General features: G+C 48.1%; 2 protein-coding genes across 16 annotated transcripts in view; one reads left to right on the top strand and one right to left on the bottom strand.

Moving 5' to 3' along the window:
* Positions 1-13,455, top strand: part of GMPR (guanosine monophosphate reductase) — a 47,119-nt gene extending 33,664 nt beyond the window's left edge. Inside the window, exons 7-9 of the mRNA XM_077886367.1 lie at positions 4,738-4,780; positions 8,369-8,528; positions 12,947-13,455. Coding sequence (XP_077742493.1) covers positions 4,738-4,780; positions 8,369-8,528; positions 12,947-13,127 — 384 coding nt within the window. The 3' untranslated portion in view covers positions 13,128-13,455. The remainder of the gene's footprint in view (positions 1-4,737; positions 4,781-8,368; positions 8,529-12,946) is intronic.
* A 3,214-nt stretch (positions 13,456-16,669) lies between these two features.
* ATXN1 (ataxin 1) overlaps positions 16,670-25,974 on the bottom strand; it is a 412,684-nt gene continuing 403,379 nt past the window's right edge. For 14 of the 15 annotated variants that reach the window (XM_077886353.1, XM_077886354.1, XM_077886350.1 and 11 more), the window contains one exon: positions 16,670-24,511. In XM_077886353.1, the coding sequence (XP_077742479.1) occupies positions 23,981-24,511 (531 nt within the window). In that variant the 3' untranslated portion in view covers positions 16,670-23,980. The remainder of the gene's footprint in view (positions 24,512-25,974) is intronic. The other variant, XM_077886366.1, reaches the window with a different exon arrangement.

Below are 25,974 nucleotides of genomic sequence, written 5' to 3'. Positions count from 1 at the left end.
TCAACTGATTAGATGGGACTCTCCCACATTGGGGAGGACGATCTGCTTTACTCAGTCTACCAATTCAAATGTCAGTATCATCGAAAGAAAGAAAGGACAAGAGAAGAGAAAAGAAACCAAGAAATCTTCCCAGAAACACCCAGACTAATGTTTGACTAGTTACCTAGGCACTCTGGCCCAGTCAAGGTGACACATAAAATTAGCCATCACAGCCCGCTGGGGAACTGAAGCTTCGGGATCTTAAGTTCTTGTCCAGTGTCACTACTGGCAACGTTCAAACGAAGGTGTCTTCCTCTGCAGTGTTCCGTGTCTTCCCTTGACTGACCCCCTCTCCCCACACACACTCATTTAGACAACGAGGAGGTCACAAAAACCATAAAGAAGGGTTTGCTGAAATCACAGAGGATCCAGGGTTGGTACAGGACCCGGTTGGCTTGTTCTCCCACCCCAGCGCTCCTCTGTCCTTCCTCACGGGGTCCCCACTCATGTCTTCCAGTGGGGAGAGGATGGCCAGTCCCCAATGCACGGTTACAAGGGGAGGCATTCGTTCCCTTAGACTCTGTGGTGCTTTACAGGACCTAGAAACAAGTCTTGCGATTATGTTGAGTGGGGTCACTGTGGTCTCTTCTGGACTCAAGCTCCAGCATTTTAATCAGTGTATTTTATAAAGATCAAGAGGCTTAGGAGGCTCTGTATTGAGAAGGGCTGGTAAGGATCCAGATAATTCAAAGTAATCCCCAACCTTCTCCCCTCTCCACACCTGGTCACTAGTGCTCGCCCAGGCCCACTAGCCCTCTGCAGAGAAGTAAAGATGGATCAGCAAATTTCTGAAAATTGTAATGATTTAATATAGCACTTCAGACGCAGTTAGACCATTCTTTAGTGAGACCTAAACAAAGTTATTCAGATAATTCAATTTTTTTGAGGCCTGAAAAATCCTCCAACAAGATAGATTTAGCCTAGAAAAAGTTAGATAATACAGATAAATATAAAGATGACTGCAACCATTAGCCCCTTAAGATAACCATGGCTCATGTTCTGATAAGTATGCTTCTATACATTTTTACGTTTTTTTAAATTTTCTTTATTTTTGCTTCTAAACATTTAAAAAAATTTTTTTTTAAAGAAAAGTGGTGAGTAAAGGGTTTCTTTTTAAAAAAATTTTGTTTATTTATTCATGAGAGACATACAGAGAGAGGCAGAGACACAGGCAGAGGGAGAAGCAGGCTCCATGCAGGGAGCCTGATGCAGGACTCGATCCCAGGATCCTGGGATCACGCCCTGGGCCGAAGGCAGACAGACGCTCAACCACTGAGCCACCCAGGCGCCCTGCTTCTAGGCATTTTTAGAGCGTATCCTTAACCAAGGTTCAAATCTTGTTCTAACATTATTGCTGTGTGACCTTAGGCAAGTCACTCAACCTTTCTGAGCTCCGCTCGTTTTTCTCCCCACTTCCAAAATACCAACTTCAGGTTCTTGAGCTGTTTATTTATTTATTTTTTTAAAGATTTTATTTATTTATTCATGAGAGAGGGAGGCAGAGACACAGGCAGAGGGAGAAGCAGGCTCCATGCAGGGAGCCCAATGTGGGACTTGATCCTGGGACTCCAGGATCATGCCCTGGGCCAAAGGCGGCGCTAAACCACTGAGCCACCCGGGCTGCCCCTCTTGAGCTGTTTAAATAGCAAAATGAAGTTAACTACCCCTGTGCATAGTAGGTGTTTGATTTGAATTCTCTCCGCCTGTTCCCTACCTGCTTTCACCATCCTCAATTTTAAGTATTCTTAAGAAAAGCTATGCTGACGATTCACAGATCGAGTTCCCACCACTCATGTCATGTGATGCCTTTTCTACTAAAATATAACATTAACGCTGTTGAAAAACAAAACAAGTAGCTCTTTGAATATTTGCGCATTGTGTTTTTTGAAACCTTCCAGCGGCTGTGATATTTATATGTGAAAGTAAATGTGTGTCTTAGATTGCAGAGATTTTCCCCTCCTGCCCTTGCCTCCTGAGAACATGAAAAGGATGCTCTGAACAGCTTTTGGAAATCATCCATAAGCGGTAGTAGGGAGCAGCCTCCTTGGCCCTAAAGCATTATGCGATGTTGGAGTGCACTCTGTTAAAGGCGCAGTCCGGCTCGGCTGCTCCGCATTGTCTATTTATAAATGCATTTCCAGGTAAAGTAAGGAGATGCCGTAAGTGTGGTCTCCTCTCTGGCACATCCCAGAGTCCTCTTAACGGTGGGCATCGTGGCCCATCCTGGGAAGAGAAGAGCTTCTTCTCAAGGGTCCCAGTGCCTCATCACTGACCACAAGCATGTAGAATTTTCTGGGCACGAGACACCACCGTGGCAGTCACAGCCACTCACTCACAGCTCACAGGCAAGGGAGCACAAGATTAGGGAGCGTGTGTGTGTGTGTGTTGGGTGGTGTTTTTAGTCCGATAATGTCCTAATGTAATGGGTACGTGAGTTTGTTTAATCTTTGGAGGTCATATGTTTGAAACCCTATCTAGTGTAAAACTGGTTCTGGTAGAGATAAAGCACTTAAAAAAATGGGAAAGACGAGTGAAGGGCACATGGGGGGGCTTGTACCTTTGAGAGATAGGCTGGAGCTTGGAACCAGCCAGACGCAGCCACGAGTCCCGTCACCATCTTCACACGGTGGCTTTGGCACATAACTTCTATGGAGAGACCACTTCGGAAATGACCATTCCCTAGCACCCTGTGGCCCTCGGGGGATCAGAGAAACTACAGGTGAATACAGGCACACCTCATTTTATTGAGCTTCGCTCTACTGCACTTCAGAGATACTGTGTTTTTTGGTTTTGTTTTGTTTTGTTTTTTTACAAATTAAAGATGTAGGCAAACCCGCATTGGGGCAAGTCTGTTGGCAACGTTTTTGTTGTTGTTTTTAAAGATTTTATTTATTTATTCATGAGAGACACAGAGAGAGGCAGAGACACAGAGGGAGAAGCAGGCCCCATGCAGGGAGCCCGATGCAGGACTCGATCCCAGGACCCCAGGATCAAATCCTGAGCCAAAGGCAGATGCTCAACCGCTGAGCCACCTGGGTGTCCCTAGCACCATTTTTCCAACAGTATTTGCCTGGTCGGTGTCTCTCTGCCACAATTTGGTAATTCCCACAAAATCTCAAAACTTTCTCATTCTTGTATTCGTTAGGACAATCTGTGATCAATGATAACAGCTCGCCGGAAGCTCAGAGGGTGATCACCATTTTTTAGTAATAAAGTATTTTTAAATTAAGCTGTGTACATTTTTGTTTTTTTAGATAGTAATGCTGTTGTATGCTCGATATGCAGAATAGTGCACACATAGCTTCTGTAGGCAGTGGGAAACCAAAAAAATTCATTTGACTCACTTTATGGTGATACTCGCTTTCTTGCTGTGGCCTGAAACGAAACCTGCAATATTTCTGGGGTGTGCCTGTAACAGATATGATGGAGGAAATAGTTATAGGCAGTAAATTTTCATAAAAAAAAAAAAAACAGTTTCAAGTTTTCACACCTATCTTTGGATTCGAACTGCCAAGAAGTAATGAAGCAGAAATTGAGTTACAGCTCCTGGAGCAATAGGCATAAAAAGCAGGTAAAAAAGGGAATTGAGTCACAAAGAGCCATGTTCCCCATCAGAGGTGATGGAGTAGTTCATAAAGTGGTTTGTCCTGGTTCACTAGGTGCCCTGGCTCTGGGGGCGCCCACACCTTCCTGGCAGTTGTGATGCAAGGTAGCCCGGGCGGCCTGTCTTCCCCAAAGGCTGATCTGACCCCAATACTGGTGGGTCCCACCTTCCGGGGATAGGCACCTGCCTCTGAGACCCTGGTGTTCCTCCCAGACCTGCTCTGAGCTCGGGGCTGTGTCACCAGGCCAGCTCTCAGCACTGACCCTCCGCCCCCACCGGGCCCTGGCTTCTTGGCCTCTCTCTGTGGGGTCCGGCTGCAGCTCCCGGCCACCCTCACCGTCCTCCTTGACTTCACACAGGCCACGTTGAGAACAGCAGGGTAGCAGCCTGTGTTGGTCAGGATGCGCAGTGGGTTCTGCGTTCTAGAAACCCTGCACAGCACTGCTGGTGCGTCAACATCACTTCCGTGGCTGGACCGTGCTGGGCAGCCCAAGGTGACCGTCCTGCTGGGCATTAAACCAGCCCCAGGCACGTGCTCTCTAGGGTAGAGTGGGGCTCGGGAATGCATGTTTGATTTTAAGCTAACTGGGCACTTGGGTGAAGGTGAATGGGGGACACACGGAGTGGCTGCAAGCATAAAGGAATTCAGCGTCCTTTCCCTGGCTCTTAAAATAACGAAGCTCCTGGACTACATAAGCCTCACCTCAAGCCAAGCAGGGAGGGAGCGATGACTTCTGAATGAGTGATTTCGGATGGCCCTGGCCGGGCAGGCGTGTTGTGTCAGGGGCTGGCTGGGGAGGAGGCCCCGGAGCATCCTGCCTCCCCGCTTCCAGGGGCTTCGAGGGGCGTCCAGGACGCCGCAGGGTGGACAGGTGGGCAGTGCAGGGGCTGGGGTGCAGCATCCAGGGGAGCCAATTAAGTCAGAACACAGTGACTGAGGAGCTCTGGGCCAGGGCTCTGAGGGCCTCTGCTTACCCTTGGCTGGGGGTGTGTCCGGGTGTCACCTCCTGATGACCCCGAATCACCCCAGGGGAGGGGGGACAGCCTGGCCAAGCTGACGCTGACGCCCTCTCCTTGCTTTTTCCTCTTTGAAGGATGGAGGCTGCACGTGTCCAGGAGATGTCGCCAAAGCCTTTGGTAAGGGGACAGGGAGGGCGGGGCGGGAGCTCAGGCAGCTGTGTGCTGGCCTCAGCTGGGAACCTGAATGGAGAGGCGGGACGTGTTGGGAAATTCTGGGCCCGTCCTGAGTTTCCAGTCCCTGGATTCCAGCCCCAGTTGGCCAGAGTCCTGACGTTAGTTTGATTCAACCGAGCAGGTGTCGTGCCCAGAGGATGGAGGGGGGTGGCAGCCTGCAAGGCAGCAGAGGGTGATGTCATGGCTTAGAGGGCTCAGGGTGCCTGAACAGGTGTGAAGCTCAGTGACTTAAGGGAGGTCTCTGGGCCCTAACTTGGGGCGATCTTCTGGGAGGGACGAGAGCCCCCCAGTGGCTTCTCACCGGGCAGAGGAGCCTGCGTCCCAGCAGAGGGCAGCGCTGTCCAGCTGTGATCCAGGGGGGCTTCTGGACCACCTGGCAGGCCGGCCGCAGCCCCACGTGCAGTGCCCTGTGCTTGCCACGTCACCCTGGCCACCCGCATCCTCAAGCCAGAGCCGGCTGCATGTGGGGGCGCCAACCTGCCAGGTGGGAGCTGTTGTGTGCCCACCGGGTGACGGAAGAACCGCTCGCAGGGCCCCACTCCCTCTTCTGATGCTGAGGCCAAGTTCACTCATGATTCCCCCCCCCCCTTTTTTTTCCTACAGAGGGAAACTGTCTTTTTATTTTGAAGATTTTATTTATTTATTAGAGAGAAAGAGAGCACGAGCAGGGGTGAGGGGTAGAGGGAGAAGCAGACTCCTCGCCAAGCAGAGAGTCCGATGCAGGGTTCAGTCCCAGGACCCCAGGATCATGAGCCGAAGGCAGATGCTTAACCAACTGAGCCACCCAGGTGCCCCTGGAGGGGGACTTTCTGAGGGGTGCCAGGGGTCCTTCCCCTTACCTGTATTTGGCAGCTCCAGAGTTTTTTGTCCACTGCTTCAGAGACCTTCCGACCTTCCCATAGAATGTCTTAGGTGAGGCATGGGTTCCCTCCTCCATCCTCTTTCTCTTAGTGACACACAATGGTAACAAGGAGAAGGGACAGTGTTCCTAGCAGTGGGGTTTTGTAGCAACCTGGGGAACGTCATGAAAATGGGCAACCTTCTTATGTAACCTATTCAGATCCTGCATCTTGGTTATGGAGGGAACACGAGGGGCGTCTTTGTAATCGAGGGTGCCTACTTTATAGTTGAGACCGAGGCCCTGAGAGGTGAGTGACAAGGTTGGGGTCCCACAGCTGGTAGAGGAGGGGGAATCAGGACTCCTGCTCCACTCGTGTGCTCACTCACTGCTTACCTGGATCATTAGCCAAGGATGTTTTTGTTACTGATTTTTGAGCGGGATCAACTTAATGCTGATGGGTGCTCCCACTTGGGCTCCCTGTACAGAGTAGGAGCTGGCACGCTTTAAAGTGACGTTGTTAAGAAGGTGCCTCGTAGGGGTGCCTGGGTGGCTCAGTCGGTTAAGCATCTGCCTTTGGTTGGGGTTGTGATCCCGGAATCCTGGGATCGAGCCCCATGGTGGGCTCCCTGCTCAACGGGGGGGGGGGGGGGGGGGGGGGGGGGGTCTGCTTCCTCCCTCTTCTCTGCTTGCCACTTCCCTTGCCCTGTGCTCTCTTGCTCTCTCTGCCAAACAAAATCTAAAAAAACAAACACACACAAAAAAGATGCCTCGTAGATAACCGTTTTTGGATCCAGCCCTGGCATCTTTTTTCTTCACTCGTCTTGCAGTGAGTGCAGCGCTGCCTGTGCTGAAGCTCAGCAGCAGAGGAAGGAAGACTATGTCAGGAAGAGTGAATGTTGGTGAGGGCCAGGGACAGGAGAGCATTCAGAAGCAAAAATAATTGGAAGCCACTTCAAAGCATTGTTTGAGTGGATCTGTGTTCTGTGTTCCTGATGTTGACATCTGCTACTGGGTTGTGGCCACTGGGAGGCCTGGCTGGACACCAGTTTTCCTCCCCCACCCCCGCCTTAAAGCATGGCCCGGGGTGGGGGTGGGGGACAAGGATCTAGCATTCATGTTAGGGACCCTGGGATGAAGGACCTGCAGAGCTTGCTGCAAGATAGACAGGTCCCATTGTGTGCAGCTTCCTGAGTGCCAGGCCAAGGGCCAGCCCTGCTATAATGCCAAACAGAAAGGCCAGGAAGCCTGATGCAAACCCCAGAGTCCTGTAAATATCTAAATGACCCGATGGAAGAGGTCAGGGCCACTTCTCAGGGGTTCCTCTGCTTGCCCCTCCTCCTTGTCCTTCATCCTCATTACTGAATACATCTGTACCCTGGGGTCCTGGTGTTCTAAATGCGAACCCTCAAGAGGACATAGGAGAAGTTCATAGCGTGGAGAGTCTAAATAATCCTCTATGAACAGGATCGAGAATGGTGATATTTCTAGCTCTTCCCCATATACACTTTCCCTTCTTGACAACTAGTTATTCTATATTGACCATGAGTCATGTCCTGTGATAAACACTTCAGTACCATATATGTATATGGTATATATACCATGGCATGGTGAGAGAAGAACAAACTTTTTTTTTTTTCAAGTAAGTGTCAATTTTAGTAAGATCTTCCACACACATTTACCACTGAGAATTGAAATAGCACATGAAAAAATTTTTATTATAATTCCAATTTTTGAAAACCAGAAGATCTAGCCTTTGTACCCTGCCCTAATTATGCTGTCAACCCACCCCAATGTTCTCTGTGTATTCCTTCTACACAGGTTCCTTGGTTTTCAATTTTGATGTTAGGTTTTATCTTAATGACTTCAGGCTTCTCACACACAGGCAACACTCAAAACCTATTAGTGCTTCCTCAGGTCAAATCAAAAAGTGGAAGTATACTGAAGTCATTCAAATGCAAACTACAAGATATGTGTGTGTGTGTGTGTGTGTGTGTGTGTTTATATTATTTAGGTTTCTCTTTTTAATACCTAGCCTCTAGTGTAGAAGTTTTGGTCTGTTCTGGTGTTTTTCTTTTCTTTTTTTTCTAAAGATTTTATTTATTTATTCATGAGAGACACAGAGAGGCAGAGACACAGGCAGAGGGAGAAGCAGGCTTCCTGCAGGGAGCCCGATGCGGGACTTGATCCCAGGACTCTGGGATCATGACCTGAGCCAAAGGTGGATGGACTCTCAACCACTGAGCCACCCAGGCTTCCCTGTTCTGAGTTTTTTGTGATCTACACAAGCAGAGTGTGATAGCCTGATAGCCTAAGGTAGACCAGATGCCTGATGGGGGCACCAGAGGAATGATCATGGAGGATGACATTGGGCAACACTCTGTAGAAAATGCTGCCCAAGTCTTAATGTTTCTCTGATGATGAGACTTAGACTGTGTTTGGAAGGTGGTCATAGGTAGTCATCAGTTACCATTAAGGATTGTCCAGCGCATTAGCCTCCAGCCTTCAGTAGGCTGCGTTTCTGTGTCCAGTACGTGTCTCCCCATATGGCAAGCCTTCTAAACTTTTTCCAGAAAGGGAGAGGTTGCTGGGAGCAGGGAGGGGTGAGTTACAGTAGCACGCAGATCCTTCCAGAGCCGACTCTTTCTGAGTTTTTTCTTCTGCTGCTTTTGTCCTCAACTGTTGGCGTTTAGGAGCTGGAGCAGATTTTGTCATGCTGGGCGGGATGTTTTCAGGCCACACCGAGTGTGCCGGGGAGGTGATCGAGAAGAATGGGCAGAAGCTCAAGCTCTTCTACGGGATGAGCTCCGAAACAGCAATGAAGAAGCATGCAGGAGGGGTCGCTGAATACAGGTGAGTCCCCGGCACCCCCTCTATTAATACTTAGGTACCGTGGGAAGGGGCTAGACAACATAGCCTGCTTCTTTTTAAATAGCCCCAGTTGTTATCCAAGTAGCACGTGCTGTGTTTGGGGCCCTGAAAAGGGAGTGTAGAGCAGAAGTGTTTTGGGGCGGGACGGAAATGTGACCGGGGTGTGTGTGGGAACAGGTAGGTGACCGGGCTTTGGGGGAAGGGGGTAAGGAGGATTTTGCCTTATCCTTCAAGAGAGCCTTCTGATGGCTCAGCGCTGGCTTTGTAATCACCATCTCTAGCCTGGAATGAGTTCAGGCGGCTAGAATTGAGTTGGAGAATGGGTCTCCCAGTGCACCTGAAACAGGTGTAGTGCACATCACTGCACAGAGCTCAGGCCTTTCTGGAAGATGCCATGTTTCCCCTGCAGCAGGACTCTCACCTGCCTCCAGGCTCTGACAGTTGACACAGGCAGCACTTTTAGCCATTTAATTGTGTTACTCATTGCAGAAGGGATGCTTGCTTCTGCTTCCCCCCCCCTCTGCCCTCAAATCCATGATCCCCAAAGATAACCTGGCCTTTTCTGTTTCCCTTCCATTTTAATTGTCCACATGTGTGTTTTAAAACCCTTAGGACAGCGCATGTCCACCCCCTGGCCCTGTTGCATAGAAGCTGCCGTTAACTTATCAGCATCGGCCTGATGACAAATCACACAAAGGGGACAGGGCAGAAGGTCTTGATCCCTCCGAAGGAAGTCCACCAGGAGTGAGGGATTATCTTTCTCTGGGAAGCTTCAGGCACTGGGGTGGGGACTCAAGCCCTCCCTGGTGGGCACCCCCCCATTTCACCCATTCATCCTGCACCCCAAGGCTTATGTCGAGGATATGGGATGCAGAGGTGTTGTATGAGGTTCCCATCAAGCCGGAAGTGAAATCTCAGAACCCCACTGAGATCACAGGTGGGAGGTGTGGGGTACTCGCCAGAGTTCTGAACCTCAGTGAGCGGGGGACTGGGGGCCTGATGTCTGTTCTCACTCTCCAATCTCATTCTCCTTTTGAGAAGGAACCTCAATAAAGATGAAGCAAAGGGAAGTGTGGGAAGGCAGGGTGGAAAAGAGGAATAGGGTGCTGTGTCTAAACCTTCATCGTGGGAACTTCAAACGCTCCGAACAAGAGGACACTGCTCCCCGTGCAGCCTCAGAGGCTCTTTCTCCCATGTGGTACCCGATGGAGGAGGTTGCGGTTTATGAGGGTGGCCAGGGTGAGGATTACTGCCTTCGTGCCCACCTGGACCGCCAGTCCAGAAGCTTTGCACTTTACCAGCAACCACTGTCCCTACCCAAGGGCCTGTGCAGCGTCCGCTACGCGCTGCCACGTTAAACAGAACCATCGGGATTCAGTGACCTGCTAGATGCTTTGCCTGGAGTACATTTTGTGCCTCTAGCTGTTACATCTGTTGTGAGTTCTAAGAAAAGTAGGGAAGGGCAGACCAGGTTGCACCACACTCGGAAGCCCAGGTGCCGAAGGAAAAATCCTCTCCTATAATTTCAGCAGGGTTTAGGCAAAACAAAATAAGAGACTCTGGAAGCGGATTCAAATCTTAGACGAGAAAGGCAAGTGCTGAAAGAATTAGAGCCTCAATCTGGAGGCAGCCTGAGCCCTGCACGTAGCCTCTGTTTTTCTCTGTCTCTGAGTCTCTCTTTGTGTCTCTGTCCCCCTCCATCCCTCCCCTTTCTCAGGCAGTTTGCAGCCCCATCCTCATATATCCTCACAAGAATGGTCCTCCTTTGATGTTGTATTTATTTATTTACTTATTTTTTCTTTTTTTTAAAGACTTCATTCGCTTACCCATGAGAGATGCAGAGAGAGGCAGAGACATAGGCTGAGGGAGAAGCAGGCTCCCTGCGGGAAGCCTGATGGGGAACTCGATCCCAGAACCCTGGGATCACAACGTGAGCCAAAGGCAGTTGCTCAACCTCTGAGCCGCCCAGGCGTCCCTGACGTTGTATTTAATTAAGGCAAAGCTATTTATGCTTTGCTGGTTCCTTCCCAGCCATTAACCATTTATTTCTCACGCTGTCCCTGGGAGATGGATCAAAGTACCTTCCTTTTACAGACGAGATGAGATGAGCCTCAGCAATAGATGGCTTGCAAAAGGGGCTGTCACCCATCAGCAAAGAGGCAATGATGAGAATCTAGATGATTTCTAGTAAGCCCCTGACGGGCCACGGGAAGCTCTTTAAAAAGTGATGTGGTGGTCATTGCGGGCACATGTGCAGAGGTGTTGGTCTCTAGGTCACGGAGTGCGGTGACGTGAACTGTCCTGGGTGTGGCCAAGGATGGGCTTCAGGAGCTCGGTACTCTACACCAGCCACGAGGCCAGCTCTTGATCTAGCCAGTGGTTTAGGGAGGTAGATTTCATTGCACTTAAGGATAGTCTTGCAGGTGTGGATTCCAGTGCACAAGAGTTAATACTGTTTTGAAATTCTAGGCAGTGAGCTTTCTTTCTTTCTTTCTTTTTTTTTTTAAGATTTTTTTTTAAGATTTTATTTATTTATTCATGAGAGACATGCAGAGAGAGGCAAAGACACAGGCAGAGGGAGAAGCAGGCTCCATGCAGGGAGCCTGATGTGGGACTCGATCACAGGACTCCAGGACCACACCCTGGGCCAAGGCAGGCTCTAAACCACTGAGCCATCCAGGGATCCCTAAGATTTTATGTATATATTCATGAGAGACACAGAGAGAGGCAGAGACACAAGGCAGAGGGAGAACAGGCTCCCTGTGGGGAGCCCAATGCAGAACTCCGTCCCTGGACCTGGGATCACGCCCTGAGCCAAAGGCAGACAGATGCTCACCTGCTGAGTCACCGAGTCGTCCCTAGGCAGTGAGTTTCTGATGGAGAGATGCTATTTTTTTCTAGTTGAAGAGACCAGCTAGAGAAACTCCTAGAATTTGGTTAATTGTTAGATTTTCCGGATTACCCAGGCCTTAGATGAGAGCTAGAGTTTTGCACAGATTGGAGATTTCCTTCTTGGAACACCCCACCAAAGGCAAGTCTGGACTGTATGTCCAGGCAATCTTACTTAGTGGGGCTTGAATTGTCCATTTTACAGATCTTCCTTCCTCTACTGCACTGCAGGGCTGCATCCCGATAAACTTAACTTAGGGTGAAAATATGATAAATTGAAATGCATTTAATACATCTAACCCACTGGACATCGTAGCTCAGCCTGGCCTACCTTAAATGTGCTCCAAACACTCACGGTAGCCTACAGTTGGGCAAAGTCATCAAACACAAGGCCTAATTGATAATAAAGTGTTGCATGTCTCCTGTAATTTATTGAATCCTTTACTGAAAAACAGACCAGTTGTCCAGGTGCAGAGTGGTTGTCAGTGTACAGGTGTCCCCCCATCCCAATCCCGGAGCCGATGTTGCTCGCAGGGAGTGCTGTTTGCACATTGCTAGCCTGGGAAAGGATCCAAGTTCAAAATCTGAAGTATGTATCGCTTCTGAGTGGGTATCGCTTTCTCACCACCGTGGTGAAGTCCAGCAGTCGTTAAGTGGGTGACCATCTGTATTGATCCCTTCCTCCTCCCCTGGATCAGCGTCTTTAGGGGACACGCCATGTCTAACTGGAGAGCTGGCAGGTGGGAGGGCGGAGCCCCGGGCTTCTGTTGCTGATCTGGGAGTGAGTGCGACAAGAAGAGGCAGTGGTGAGGGTTGTTCAAGAGGTGTTCTGTGAGGGCTGTTGCTCCTCTTGGGCATGTTGGGCTCTGGATCAACTGGGCGCTGGTGTAGGGATTGAGGTAGCGTAGAAAGGTGGAGTTGGTTTCTCTTAGGGGCAGAGTGGAGGCACGGTGCTGTGCAAGCAGGTGCAGGCCCACTTCTGCAGCGCTGCTGGGGAGGACCTGCCCCCAGGGACTGGCGCTCCAGGGAGCCAGCAGTGAGGCTGTGCATTCAGGGTGGGAGGAATGCATGCATCGGAGACGCTGGTGTGATCAGCTTGGCATTTGTAGCAATGTGGAAGTGGGGTTGGATGGTGGCATTTAGCTACCTGCGCGCCTTGGGGCTGGCTAAAGTGCTAAAGCTGGGAATAAGGGGATCCCTGGGTGGCTCCACCCGCCTCCGCCTGGGTGGTTTGGTGCCTGCCTTTGGCCCAGGGTGTGATCCTGGAGTCCCAGGATCGAGTCCCTCGTCAGGGTCCCGGTATGGAGCCTGCTTCTCCCTCTGCCGTGTCTCTGCCTCTCTCTCTCTCTCTCTCTCTCTCTCTCTGTGTGTGTCTATCATGAATAAATAAATAAATATTAAAAAAAAATAAAGCTGGGAATAATTCTGGCTGAGTTCTTAAGGGGGAAAAAAAAACAACAAACAAAAACCAAACCAGATTAAAAGAAAAACTTACTTTTTTTTTCTTCCAGAGCGTCTGAGGGCAAGACTGTGGAAGTGCCTTACAAGGGGGATGTAGAAAACACTATTCTGGATATTCTTGGGGGACTGAGGTCTACCTGCACTTATGTGGGGGCCGCCAAACTCAAAGAGCTCAGCAGGAGGGCAACGTTCATCCGGGTGACCCAACAGCACAACACGGTGTTCAGCTAACCTTGAGGATGAGGTGACGTCCAGCTCGTGGAAGCTTCCACTCACACCTGCTTTCCCACCTCCCTCCTGTTACATCAGAGTTTCTGGCTGTTCTGAGTGGTGGACGACTGCCTCCTGCTCCCCTACCCGCACCCTGGAGGCTCTGGGGCTCCCCTCGTGCCTTCGGGGGGCCCAGAAGAGGGCCCTGACCCAGTCCGTGGTCAGAGCCCAGCTGCCTGGAACTCATAACCTCATTGTTAAAACTAACTCACCTCTTTCTTTCTCTCTCTTTTTTTTTTTTTTTTAAAGAAAAATGGTTTCACTTTAATATAATGCAATTATCTTAAGACTTGGTGGAGTGCTGGAGTTTGCATTTGCAGGAAACAAGTTGTCAGGGGAGCTGGGGGTTTTCTACCTTTTTCCCACGCTGGGCTCTTAGCATTCAGGGCTGGGGTGTTGGAGGAGGAGAGGGCAGGGGAGGGTCGGGCTGGCCAGAGTAACTGGCGTCCCCTCCTCCGCTTTTGGTTGCTAGCGAAGAACAAAAGCGCCTGACTAGACACATGAACTTGGAGGGGCCTCACTGCAGATACTCACAAGGTGTGGCGACCCGTTTCCAGGACCTGAGTTACACATGCCTTTGGGGAGTAGACATCTGTCACTGTGAGGTCCAGGTTGCTCTGGGGACGCTGTTCCTGTCCTGATTTTTCATCGACTTTTGTTGTGCTTCAGCTCTTTCCTCCTTGGTCCCAACCTGTCGGGCTGGCTTCCCTCTTAAAGAGATGACACGTGATTTTGAAGTTCAGTAGGACTGAACCTATTCAATAGGATAACCTTTTATTGAGAGGTTGTCCATCAAAAAATTGGCGAGTGGCATCCTTACTGAAAGACAGTAAAAACCTTGACCAGTGGCTTTCTAAAAGCCTTTGGTTTAAAAATACGAGAACTATTCCCTTGTCCAGGCCATTACTACTTTGGAGGCAGGTGGTGCTGTATAAAATGGTCAGTTCACGGACTGGGAACAGGGGGGCGTTTTCTTGGAGAAAGGACCCCTGGCTGGGGAGGAAGCCTGCATCTGCCCACCGCAGCCCTCGTTTCCACAGTGAACTTCGATGCATTGATGAGGACTGGCCACTTCTGAAGCGATGCTTGAGCAACACGACTGGAAAGTAAATGCAGACCAGGATGTTTTACTTTATTTTCTTCTGCACGAGGCTTAGAGAAGCAGACCCAGGAGTAAAATTTTCCTTGAGAAAGCCAACGATTACCCTGGAGTAGAGAAGGGTCATGCGGTGCTACTGTATAAGGACAAATGAATCGCCTGAGGTCCATGGTGATGGCCACCATCCGGAGAATCCATCCAAACCATAAAAGCTCCAGGAAATTACAGGTCCCTTGTGAGTTTCTTAAGAATACATCTAAAGGCCCAGCAATTTGAAATCCGTTGTAATACTTTTCTCCCTCGATCCATTAAGAATAGTTCCTGTACTTGCAGAAACATGCACTGGCCACGCTTTGGAGCTGAAGGTCTGGAGGGTGTTTAACGTAGAGCAAGACGTGGGGTTTTGTGGAGGCACCCCACCTTTCCTGTTGGCTTGTCTGAGGTGGGAGTCCCACAGCCCTCCCGGGGAAGATGTTTTCTACTCAAGTCCTTGTTTTAAGAGATTCCTTGTTGCAAAATAAGGGAGCTTGAAAAGAAAAGGAAAGGTCTTAAATGCATTCAAAAGGGACCAGGGGTAGTAAGGGACCTTTGCGGGCACACCCGTGCTTTAGCTCACCAGTGTCCCCCTCTCTCACCTCTGGGTCCTGTGCTATACACCCAGAGGGCTCTGGGGGGGGGCGGGGGGGACACCCATCGGCCCACTAGAGGCTGTGTGCTTTGCAGCCCTGTGCCCACTTTATCCATCTTGTGTAACGATTTTGCACACTGTCCGCTCTTCGTTTCCACGAGCAGGCCCTTTGCTCACCTAAGTTCTTAGGGAAGTGAACCACTTTGAAGCAGAGATTTTGCAAAAAAGCACCCTGAAGGCTCCATTATGCTTTGCCTTATAAGTTCGTCTCTGTCTTGAACAGCTCGTGGGCCCGGGAGCCTGTACCAGAGGGTCCTCAGACCTGGGCTCACGCGGGAGGCTTGAGGGCCTGCTGCACCCTCACGCCTTCCCGTGCAGGAGAAGTGGGGGTAGGGGGTGGGAGGTGATGCCCTTCACCTTGGGCTGCTCCTGCCGTGCTTCTACTGGTTTCAAGGCCTGCCTCTTGCAGAATGTGGAACACAGCTTCCCCCCTCCCCCCTAATTTGAACAGTTGAGGGAAGTCTAGAGCCATTGGGGCCCAGACCTCTGAGAACGGTTAGCATCTGATACTAAATCAGCAGGGAAGGCGGTGACTCAGACTCGCCCACAGCATGGGGCTCCTCGGCCGGACTGCTCTGGAGGAGGAGGACCCTCGCGTGGCCACAAGGTTCTCCTGGTCCCCGATGGTGTCATGCACATTCTCTTGGCACTGACATGCACAGCGTGTCGGGACTGCAACTCTGAGCCCCAAGAGGAAAGTCCGGGTGCAGTACCCCCGGCGTCTAAGCAGGAAGGCAGCCAAGGGAAGGAGTTATCTACACCGCCCCCCCCACCCCGGTTCAATGACAATTCTGAATTTAGCACTGAGAATTCTCTTGCACCTCTGCAGAATCTTAAAGCTTGAAGGACTTTATAGCCACATGTGCCGATGGGGGCATAGGGGCTCCCCTGCATGGCTCCTGGGGGAACTGCTTTCTGGGACACCTGCTAAGAGTGGGCACAGTGCACCCCTGCGGTGCAGTGCTCTTTGAGACGAGGGGGCTCTGCTGTTCGCATGCATGCCGGGAGCCCCCTGGCTTGTGGAGTTTTTTGGTTTTTGTTTTTAAAAAGATTTATTTATTCATTCATGAGAGAGGCAGAGAAGAGGCACAGGCAGAGGGAGAAGCAGGCTCCATGCAGGAAGCCCGATGCGGGACTCGATCCGGGGACTGCAGGATCATGCCCCAAGCTGAAGGCAGATGCTCAACCGCTAAGCCACCCAGGCGTACACCCCACCCACTTTTTTTTTTTTTTTTTTAGATTTTATTTATTTATTGCTTGTGGAGTTTTTATCAGGCATGAACTGAAGGAAATGCAAAGGAACTTTCCACATCAGACCACTAACCAGCGTTCAGCAACACTGTTCCAGAATGTGTCAATGATGCTACATGAGTCCCATGAAGCTGCCAAATGCTGTTTAGAAACAAATCTCTCTTGTCAACAGCATTGTTCAGATAGGAGAAATAAAACGTGAACTGAATAAGTCAAAACATGGGCTGTTGAAATGTGCCTTTTATCTCAGGCCTCGTCGCAGGCATGACCACGACATCTTGCTCCCCGGTCCCCCACCCCCACCCCTGCCACCGTCCTCAAAAAAGCATTCTAGGAAAAGCATTGCCTTGTGTCACTCCCCACCACAAACCAAGCCAGTGCTCACAGAGGGGCTGGGTACGGAATTACCATCTTTTCTTCGGTCTCATCTTTTCTCCAAGGACCTGACACAGGCAAGGACACACATTTGCAATTGGCACTGTTATTTTATTAGTACGAGTATACTGAAACAATAAACTTGTACTGGTATACAGACAATTTATTTAAAACAATTTTGTTCAAATTTTGAATCAAACATTGTTTTATTATAATAATGAAATAATTTCTACCTAGAAAACCTGCAAGCACCATCAAAGAAAGGGACCATAAAATTCAATAAACAGACTCGAGTGTATCCTACAAATAGACACACCACGATTAGAAAATAGAATATGAATTCTTCCATTTTTTTTAATATTTGTTTTAAAAAAGCTAGTGCAAGTACAATATTTTACACTGGAATTACAGAGAGTATGCACGCATATGGAAAAAAGTTCTCCTGTCACAATAAAAGCTCTTAACTATGTATGCACTTAAAATTTTCTTTTCAATAAGGTGCAAAACATTCCTTCGCTAGTTCTCCTCGGTACTGGCCATGTCGGTCTGCTAGTGCCCTCAAACTTCTGGTGTCTCTTTTCCCTTGGCCAGTGGGAGGCATACAATTGGAAGTTTGGTGGGTAATGATCTGATCGTAAAACATACAAGGGTATGCGTCTCAGAGATGGCCCCGGCCAGAAGCTAGGCCGTCTTCACCCAAGGCCACCCACGAATACTGGCAGGGCTCTACGGAAACCTCCCTTCCCTGGACCCTAAGTGGGTTTACAGGTGAAGACCAAGGAGGAAGAAACCACCCCAAAAGGCCAAAAGGGCAGTATTCACAGAACCGAAAGCACAGGTGTCAAGTTCCACTGACTAAGCAATTTACCCCACTCCTGGACCAGAATACTACCTTAAAGATTTGGTGGTTCGGGTTAAGAACCAGAGGAAACCTACGCACCCAACTTCTTGGTAACTGCTCTGTAAAGACCCAGCTGTAAGCCAGTGTCCATCAGCTCAGACTTGATATTCCGGAGGACAGTATGTGATCCCGGCAAGGATTACTGTAAACAGCGCTTCCAACACAGGCCTTCAGACTGGCCATGGAAAAGGAGACAGGCTCGTTGGCCATCCAGACAGCAAACGGACAAACAAACTAAAAGGGAAGAAAACTTGGGTGAAGTCTCCAATTATCTGCAGTGGAAGACTTGAGTCCTTTCAGATAAGAAAAGTTATGGAAAGTCTTAGAGACTGTTACCGTATAGATACTACCTATTGGCCAAATGCACTTAATTTTAATACAGCTGAACCATTGGTTTGCAAGTCATGAAGGACATGAAAAGCTGAAGCTACTGTCCCCTCCTGCCATCGTACAGGTGAATGTCAGCTACCAGAAGCATTGCATTTAACGCCAAGGGAGGGGCTGAGATTCTGAATTTAAGAATTGTACGTGGGTTTGTTCTACACCCCCACGGCTGTCCAGTTTCCGCCGGCTGCCTTGATTTTGGGATTTGGGGACAAAATAGGACTCTTCTGAGAAGTTGTTCCACATTTCTTTTGGCCTCAAGATTAAAGAAAAAAAAAAAACTAAAGCAAAACGAGGCATTGAAATTGAAATTCATGTTTTATCCCCCCATTGAAATGAGGTGTGGGGGGGAAAGAAGGCTGACTTTTTTTTTTTGTCCTCATAATGAGTTCTGCTTTACTGGTAGCTAGGATCCCTTGTTACAAACACTTCTTGTTCAGGATTATATTCTTTGGGTTTATTGGAACAGGAAGTGCTGACGATGTCAAACGTGATCTCTGAAGAAAAAAGGAATTGCAAGGGCTTGAGAGTTTAAACCAAGAAGGGAGCTCAGAGAAGTATTTTCAGCACAGAAATGAACAGTATTCTCAAATTTCAGAATACAGAGTTGCCCTCCCTCAGAAGAGGGCTCTATATAACAAAAACATAAAGGAAGCGTAGGTATAGTTTAAGAGCCTTTTACGTAGTAATTCTTCCAGGCCATAACCACACAAATCTGATTATTTTAGACATGACAAATTTCTATATACAAAAAAAAAAACCCAAAACATGTAACTTTCAAACTTTATGCTTTTTTTTTTTTACAAACAAGGTATTAAACTCATTGTTTCAACAGATCCATGTCTTTCGAACACTGAATGAATCATCTCGACATTCATTTTTCTTTTGTGCAATTTTTGAGAACATTACCTGTACTCCTCAAAGTGAGTGCTTCAAAATTTTTTCTTCTTCAGCTTCTCAAATTAGGTGTACGTTAAAAAAAAAAGAGAGAGAGAGAGAGAGAAAGAAAGAAAGTTCCCACAAGGTATAGTGCTACAAGAAAAGATCCTATCCCGTAAGGTAACATATTTGAAGCGAGGTCATCTATGTAAAAGAAATCTCAGCTCCGGAGTGGAGGTGTGCAAATTCTTTGGAGTTTCCCTATCAACAGAAACACAACACTGTCCGTGGAAAAAAGAGGAAACCAACCCAACACAATAGCATACGCACTTATGTGCTTTATAAAAAAGTATATTTTCTGTATATTTATTACTTGATGTGTTCCTAAATTCTCTATTTCAGAAATTCTGGGTTAAAAACACAAAGGTGGAAGCAAAGGCTTCCACTCCACTTTAAAAAATAAAAAAGCATAACTTCCTTTCCTTTTATACCCCCACCGAAGGCGCTGGATTGGGCCGCGGACACTGCCGGCCCGTCTTTCACCTGGAATCATCGTGGGTGACGAGGAAACAGAAGTGCAAAGCCTTCTGGGAGAGAACAGACCAGTTTGTTGAGCTGCTTGCGGTTCAGGAAACAGTAGCCATGACAACCATCACAGCTCACAAAGCCTGGCCTCCCGTCCCAAGAGCTCTGCTGCTTCTCCCACATCTGAAATAGCATGGCATTAGTGTCTTCAAAAGCATTTTGAGATTTTTTTTTCTTTTTTTCTCTATGAAAGAAATAGGTTTCCTTAGTAGTCACAGATGTTAAAGGGTATTCTCAATTGTTTCCTTAAAAAACAAACGAAAAAAATTCCAAAGCTACAACAACAAAAATAAATTTTGGCAACACATTTCAGTAAAGATCAAACTATGTGCAAAGAGTGAATTTTATGATTACTAGGAGCTACTGTTCATCTCGAACATGCAGCATTATATTGCAATGTATGCAGTATCTAAGGAGTAATCCACAAGATGCAGGAAATCCAAACATTCTTCAAAGTTGTACAACCCTACTCCAGAGCAGGCAAAGTGCTGCTTCTGGACACATCAGTGTACCACACACACGCCAGCCCCGTCCCTGAGTAAGAGGTGAGAAAGGTTTCGCAGAGTTCCTTGTAGGGGAGAAGAGGGATGCTGCCCCTTCCTGGTGGGGGGAAAAACCCGACACACGCACCTAACAGAAAACACGGAGGGTCACAATTCAGAGTTAGCAATGGGATCAACGGCCGCGGAAAAAAAATCAGATCCTCCCATACCAAACTGGGTGAGTCGGGGAGAACAAAAAAAATTGACTGACATAGAAGATTATCCTGAAAGTCCAAACGAAAATGCAATTTGGATTTCCACTTTACAAGGTTTGAGGTAAGTGGCATCCATCTCCATATGTCCCACCCCCCTCCCCGATGTGGCCCAAAAAAACTTGAAGTAATTCTTAAGTTAAACATTCTAAGGAACAGTCATTTTATGTATTTAGAAATCCCTATAAAGAGAGGTTCTTGTTTGTTGGTTTCTTTTTTTTTTTTTTCTTTTCGCCCTGACTGATTTCCTGGTGATTGTGTTCCATTGTAAACGCAAAAGGCCTGCTGTTAGTAGTTTAGGAATGGAAAATGGGAAAGAAAGAAGAACTAAAGATGGTTGTCAGTAAATATTGCAAAGTGGACACAGTACAGAGGCACATGGCTGATCCTCGTAAGCTGCACGGCACCGAAGAATGTCTACGCCTGTCGTTGTTGTTTGCTACATGGGAGCGGTGGCAAAGGCTGCTCTGGGAGCCCTGGGCTCGCCAATGTCTGCCAACAAGATGAGGTTTCCCTGTCCTTTGGATGTTCTTCCTATTTGAAGAGAAAGCTGCCACAAAGGAGTGGTGACCACTGTTCTCAGGTGGCCCCTCTGTGGCCACTGGCCGCGTGCTCAGGGCGTGCACTCACACAGCGGGCCACACTTCCTGCCTGTGCTCAGAGGCACAGCTCAGACACAGACCCGAGGAGGAGCCCGGCCACTCTGGAAAACACCCTGGAGAATGAATGGGTCAACCTTGGCTCTCCTTGCTCCAGGGTCCACCTTAGAAAAGAATCCACCTACTACCTCTCCACATTCACTATTCCTCGTGGTGACAGGGGGACTGCAGCTGGTCCCCTAGCTCTCCTTCACTGGCTCTTTCTGCAACATGGTGACAGACACATGGGGCTCCCGAGATGCACCCCCCACCCCCCGCCCCAGCACTCAGCCCCGGGGTGGGGAGCATGGTGTGGGAGGATCTCCCCTTCCTGGTTCCTCCCGTCCAGCCCTTCTCTGGCCAGAACAGGGAAGATGGGCCCAACGGGGGAATGAGCTTTAACTATTAGAGCACATTGGTTGGACCTATTGGCACGGGAAGTATTGCACACGCTAAACAAGCAAGAGAATGAAATGGGACACTGTTTAGAAAGAACCAATTATTTTATAATTCCTATACCTGAAATAGAAGCACAAAAAATTATGGTGGTGTTCCTATTGCTCCAAACCATGTATGTTTTCCCACTTTAGTGTTGGGGTTGAGGATCCAGTTAGTTCAATACTGGAAGTTAAGCCGAAAGGTGGTGTGTGTGTGTGTTTCTGCGTCCACGTGAGTTTCCGTAAATAGTGGTACTAATGAGGACAAAGTCTATATGGCAGCCCCGTATTCCTCTTACCATCAAAGGTTACAAAACAAAAAGAAAAACAAAACCTAATAATTGCAAGTGCCCTGAGCAGAATATATGGAAGATTAAGCAAGTTCTCTGAGCAGAAACGTTTAAAAAAAAACAAAAAAAAAAAACCCAAAACAGCACTAAGTAAGCAGTATGACCGCAAGAATGGGCTCACCTAGCTCTCTGCTAGCATGCTGAGAGGGTAATGAAATCCACAGAAAGTCAAGGACCAGTTCTAGCTATTCTAAACCTATTCAAATGTTTTTGGTACACCCCAGAAAACGGTTTATAAATATCATTAGTTCTGGTGAGAGATAAATATAACGGAATACTCGATAGCCAAAATGTGGGTTGACATTAGAATTTTTTTTCAAATTTATGAAATGCAAGTACTACTTTCAGTGGTAAAAGAAAAATCCGATTATTTGTTCAGATAAGTTGCAGCCATTCCAAGTAAGAATATTTAAAAATTTCTCCCTATTTATAAAACTTTATTATTATTTTTTAAAACACACACTCAAAACCCACAAACAATATTTCAGGTCTCTGGGGATGAAAAGCTTAAACTGTGAAATACCCTTTCTGGGTTTGTACCAAACATTAAAATCTCGATTTCAGATGAAAAAAAAAAAAAGTCATTCTGAAAATAACATTAATATCAACAATAATAAAGTAATTGTTTTTTTAAAAAAAAACTTGCTCACATATATAAATGTCTTTATGGAAAACTTTCTCAATGAGTCTGAAGAAAATTCTCAGAGTTGTCCTGCTAAGACGTTTTTTTTGTTTGTTTTTTTTTTTGTTTTTTTTGTTTTTTTTTTTGTTTGTTTTTCTTTTTTTGTGACAGATGTGGTAGAAAGACCAAAATGAATTCTGCAAGGAACATAACCTTATAAAATGGCCTAGAGTTTAGGCAGGTTAGAAAGTAATTTTGCTACATTTATTTATGCTCGTTCAGTCCCCCAAACCTTTCCCACAATGTTATTGGATAAAAACTGCAGGAATATCACACAAATTATCAACTCAAGATGTGCAAATTGCAAGGTTCTTTAAAAGTTCATCTTAAAAAGAAAAACACTGGACAAAAATGAGTATTCTTTTTTCCATCCCTTTTCTCTCAGTTTCTCGGCCAGCTCTGCATGTGCCTTTAATTCTTTCTCAAACATCAAAGTGAAAAGTGCCTTCTGGGAGGCTGTACTTGGTGGTCATTCATTGTCACATACTAGTTCATAATTCACATTCATCCCTTTAAACCACATTGAAACTTCCAATATCTTGCTCGTGAGAAACTCTGCAGAGCTGAAATGTAGTTACAGTGTTGAAAAAAAAAAAAAAAGAAAGCAACTTAGTTTTTTTTTTTTGTTTTTGTTTTTGTTTTGTTTTGTTTTTTTCTTCCCAAAGAGTTTAAAGGGAGATACAGTACTTGTTGAATGATAGACCAAGATGCTTGGTAATAAAGTGTGAACAGCATTTTAAGTGCTTAGAGATAGTAATATATATGCTTATCTTCAAAATCTAATTCCTCACGTCACACTGGAATCTGAAAAAAGTGGCACCCGAGTTGTCCATAGTCATGAACTATAAACAGTACTAGAGTTAAAAGACAAAATTTGCAAACCCAATGCGAAGAGCTTCGGCGGCTCTCAGAAGGGCAGTTTGCGTCTACCTCTTGGGAGCGAAGTCAACGTGATCCCCTGATTGGTTTTCCTAACACTGCACGGAATCCCGAGTGGGTGTCCACTCTCTGCTACCCCTGCCGCCGCCGCCCACCCCCCTCCCCCCTTGCCCACCCTGACACCCTGGAGACATCACTGCACTAAGTAAAGCAGAAACGAAATCCCACGTGTGGCAGTTGCTCTAAAAAAATATCAGTGCAGTCAGGCCCCATAGGGGGAAATATATATCTATAGGATTAAAAGTTGCTTTTATTGTAAAATATGTTGGAGGAAGGAAAAAAAAAAAAGAAGGTTCTTTTACACGGGGAGCTTTCCACGGGCTGTCTGATGCCTCTCTAGCATGCCCTGCGGCGAGCGGGGTTCCTGATGTCGGCTTTGCACGGGAGGAGGACCTCACGAGGATGCTCCCCCTGGGGCCTCCAGTCCCGGGCAGAGGGCAAGAGGCAGGGGGGCAGGGGGAGGCCGAGGGAAGGACGGAGAGCCTCGGCGGCCGTGCACCTGTGCCCCCCTCCCCGCGTGCACGCGCCCACGCGGGAGCCCACGCGAGCCCCCCCCCCGCCCCCCTGCAGCTCCCCCGCCCTCCGAGCATCCTCGGGGCGAGCGGCGGGGGCTTCCTGGGCTGCGCGCCCGGCCCCCTCCACCTGCACCTGCCGCGCTCACGGCTGGGCCAGGCCCTCGTGGGAAAGCGCGTGCACCAGTCTCCTGCGCGACACCGGCTGTAACTCTAATGACAAGGTTATAACAGAAACCTAAGGAGGGTAACATGTAAATACTGTGTTATTTAGCCTACAGTACAGTAATCTGGATACAAATGAGAAGGGGGAGCCGAGTTTCCTTTCCCCGCGCTGCCTCTACTTGCCTACGTTAGACCGGCCTTCAATGCAAATCTTAACCTCCTGAGGAATTAGAGAAGGCTTAGGAAGAGTCAAAGGTGGCTCGTCTTCCGACTTCTCCAGTTTGCGGGTCTCCGGGGCCGACCACCTCCTCTTCCTCGTTGCTGCGGGCTTGCTGGGTTCTATTTTGGTGAGCAAGGGCGCTGCAGGCAATCCTATTTTTTCTGGAAACTTGAGTTCGCCATTCTCGGCCAGCATCTGGGCACTTCCCTGGTTGATGCCGTTCTCCTGCTCGGCGTACCTGTGTCTGCTGCCTGCCAGGCCGTCGCTCTTTGAGTGCTTCAGCAGGACGCTGGCGGGATCCACGGGCGGGCCCTTCTTAACAGAGCCGTTCCTCAGGTTCTTGAGGGTCAGCGAGATGCAGACGTCCCCAACGGAGAGCTTGGAGCACGGCAGGTCGAAGAGCTGGCTGGTTCTCTCTGGACAGCAAGATGACCAGCCCTGTCCAAACACAAAAAAAGGGTACTCTACCAAAACCTCCACGCTGACCTGTGGAAACAGAGACAGAGAGGAAGGAGGATGAGGAGGATGCTTTATTCTTGTTTTATGTCTTACACTGCCTGCCGCCTGGGCATAAGCCAAATGAGGAGGAAAAAAAAAAAAAGACTTCCTTCCACAAACCTCATCCACCAACACACACAAAGGAGGCTCTTAATTTTTGGTTGCACCAGTACTTAACCGTATATGGGTGTTGGGGGAAAGCCAGTAAAAGTCCACTTAGTGTTCAGAATATCATTTCACTAACTATGGGCTCTCTAGCCGGCCTCCTTTAAGACAAATGGATCCAGGGCCACCTGGGTGGCTCAGGGGTTGAGCATCAGCCTCTCTGGCTCAGGTCGTGATCCCTGGGGTCCTGGGATCAAGTCCTACAGCGGGCTCCCAGCAGGGAGCTTGCTTCTCCCTCTGTCTATATCTGCGCCCCTCTGTCTGTGTCTCTCATGAATAAATAAATAAAATTAAAAACAAATGGATCGGTCCCCAAGGACGCCAGAACAGGTACTTGGTGTTTAGTACTAAGCTAGGCTCTGCAGGGGACTCAAGCGAGAGCACAAGATAAAAGTCTTGCACTTTTATCAGCTCGCTGGACAAATGCTATTCTTGTATAATTAGGGATCAGAGTGAGACTGTATACAAGCTCCGGAAGGCAGCCCTTACCTGTTTATCGCTATATCCCTGGCCCCTAAAAGGGCACCTGGCATATGGTGGAAGCTTAATAAATATTTATTGGGTAAATGAGTGTGTACTCAAGAATCGAAAGGAGCAGACACAGTGAAGGCTGGAGTAAACAGAGAGGGCTTCCCTGTTTACCCGAGCCGAGGGCTGGGCAGCATTTGGAGAGGTTTGAGGGGTGGACAATGTTGGGGAGATGATAAAATTTAGGACACAGAGAGCTCAAGTAGTTGGCCCATCCAAGGTCAAGCACCAGGTACTCAAATCAGCCCATGCATTTGTTTGAAGATAAATACCAAAAGTGGGGGAAGCTCAATATCCTCTCAATAGGTTGCTCTCTTCTCTATCATCATGTGCAACCTGTGTATTGTACTAAGGAAATAAACGGAAAAAGCCAGCCCTAGTCCTGGTCTCAAAGTAGCTCACAATCGGTGGCCAAAAGAGACACATGAACATAATTGCCAATCAACACGGTGAGTGGGGTTATAATACTTTAACACCAGTATCAGGTTGTTGGAGGGCAGAGGAAAGGCACAGACCAGTTTGAAGAAGAGGTGATTAAGGGAGTTTTCTTGGATGAGGATACACTGTGCTGAGTTTTCAAACATAACGGGGGTGGAGTACAGGTGCGGTTGCAATGGGAACCCACTCTTGGAAGTGGGGATAGGTGAGCATAGGCAAGGAGATAGTGTCCAGTGAAAGCCCTACTGTTGCCATTGAATTAGGCTGAAATGCACTTGAGGTTCTAACAGTTTAATTTTCATAGAAATTTATTTTCTTCA

This window comes from Canis aureus, chromosome 37, assembly GCF_053574225.1.
Source record: "Canis aureus isolate CA01 chromosome 37, VMU_Caureus_v.1.0, whole genome shotgun sequence".
Lineage (NCBI taxonomy): Eukaryota > Metazoa > Chordata > Mammalia > Carnivora > Canidae > Canis > Canis aureus.
Note: the sequence above shows the minus strand (reverse complement) of the source record. Positions and strands in the feature narration are given on the sequence as shown.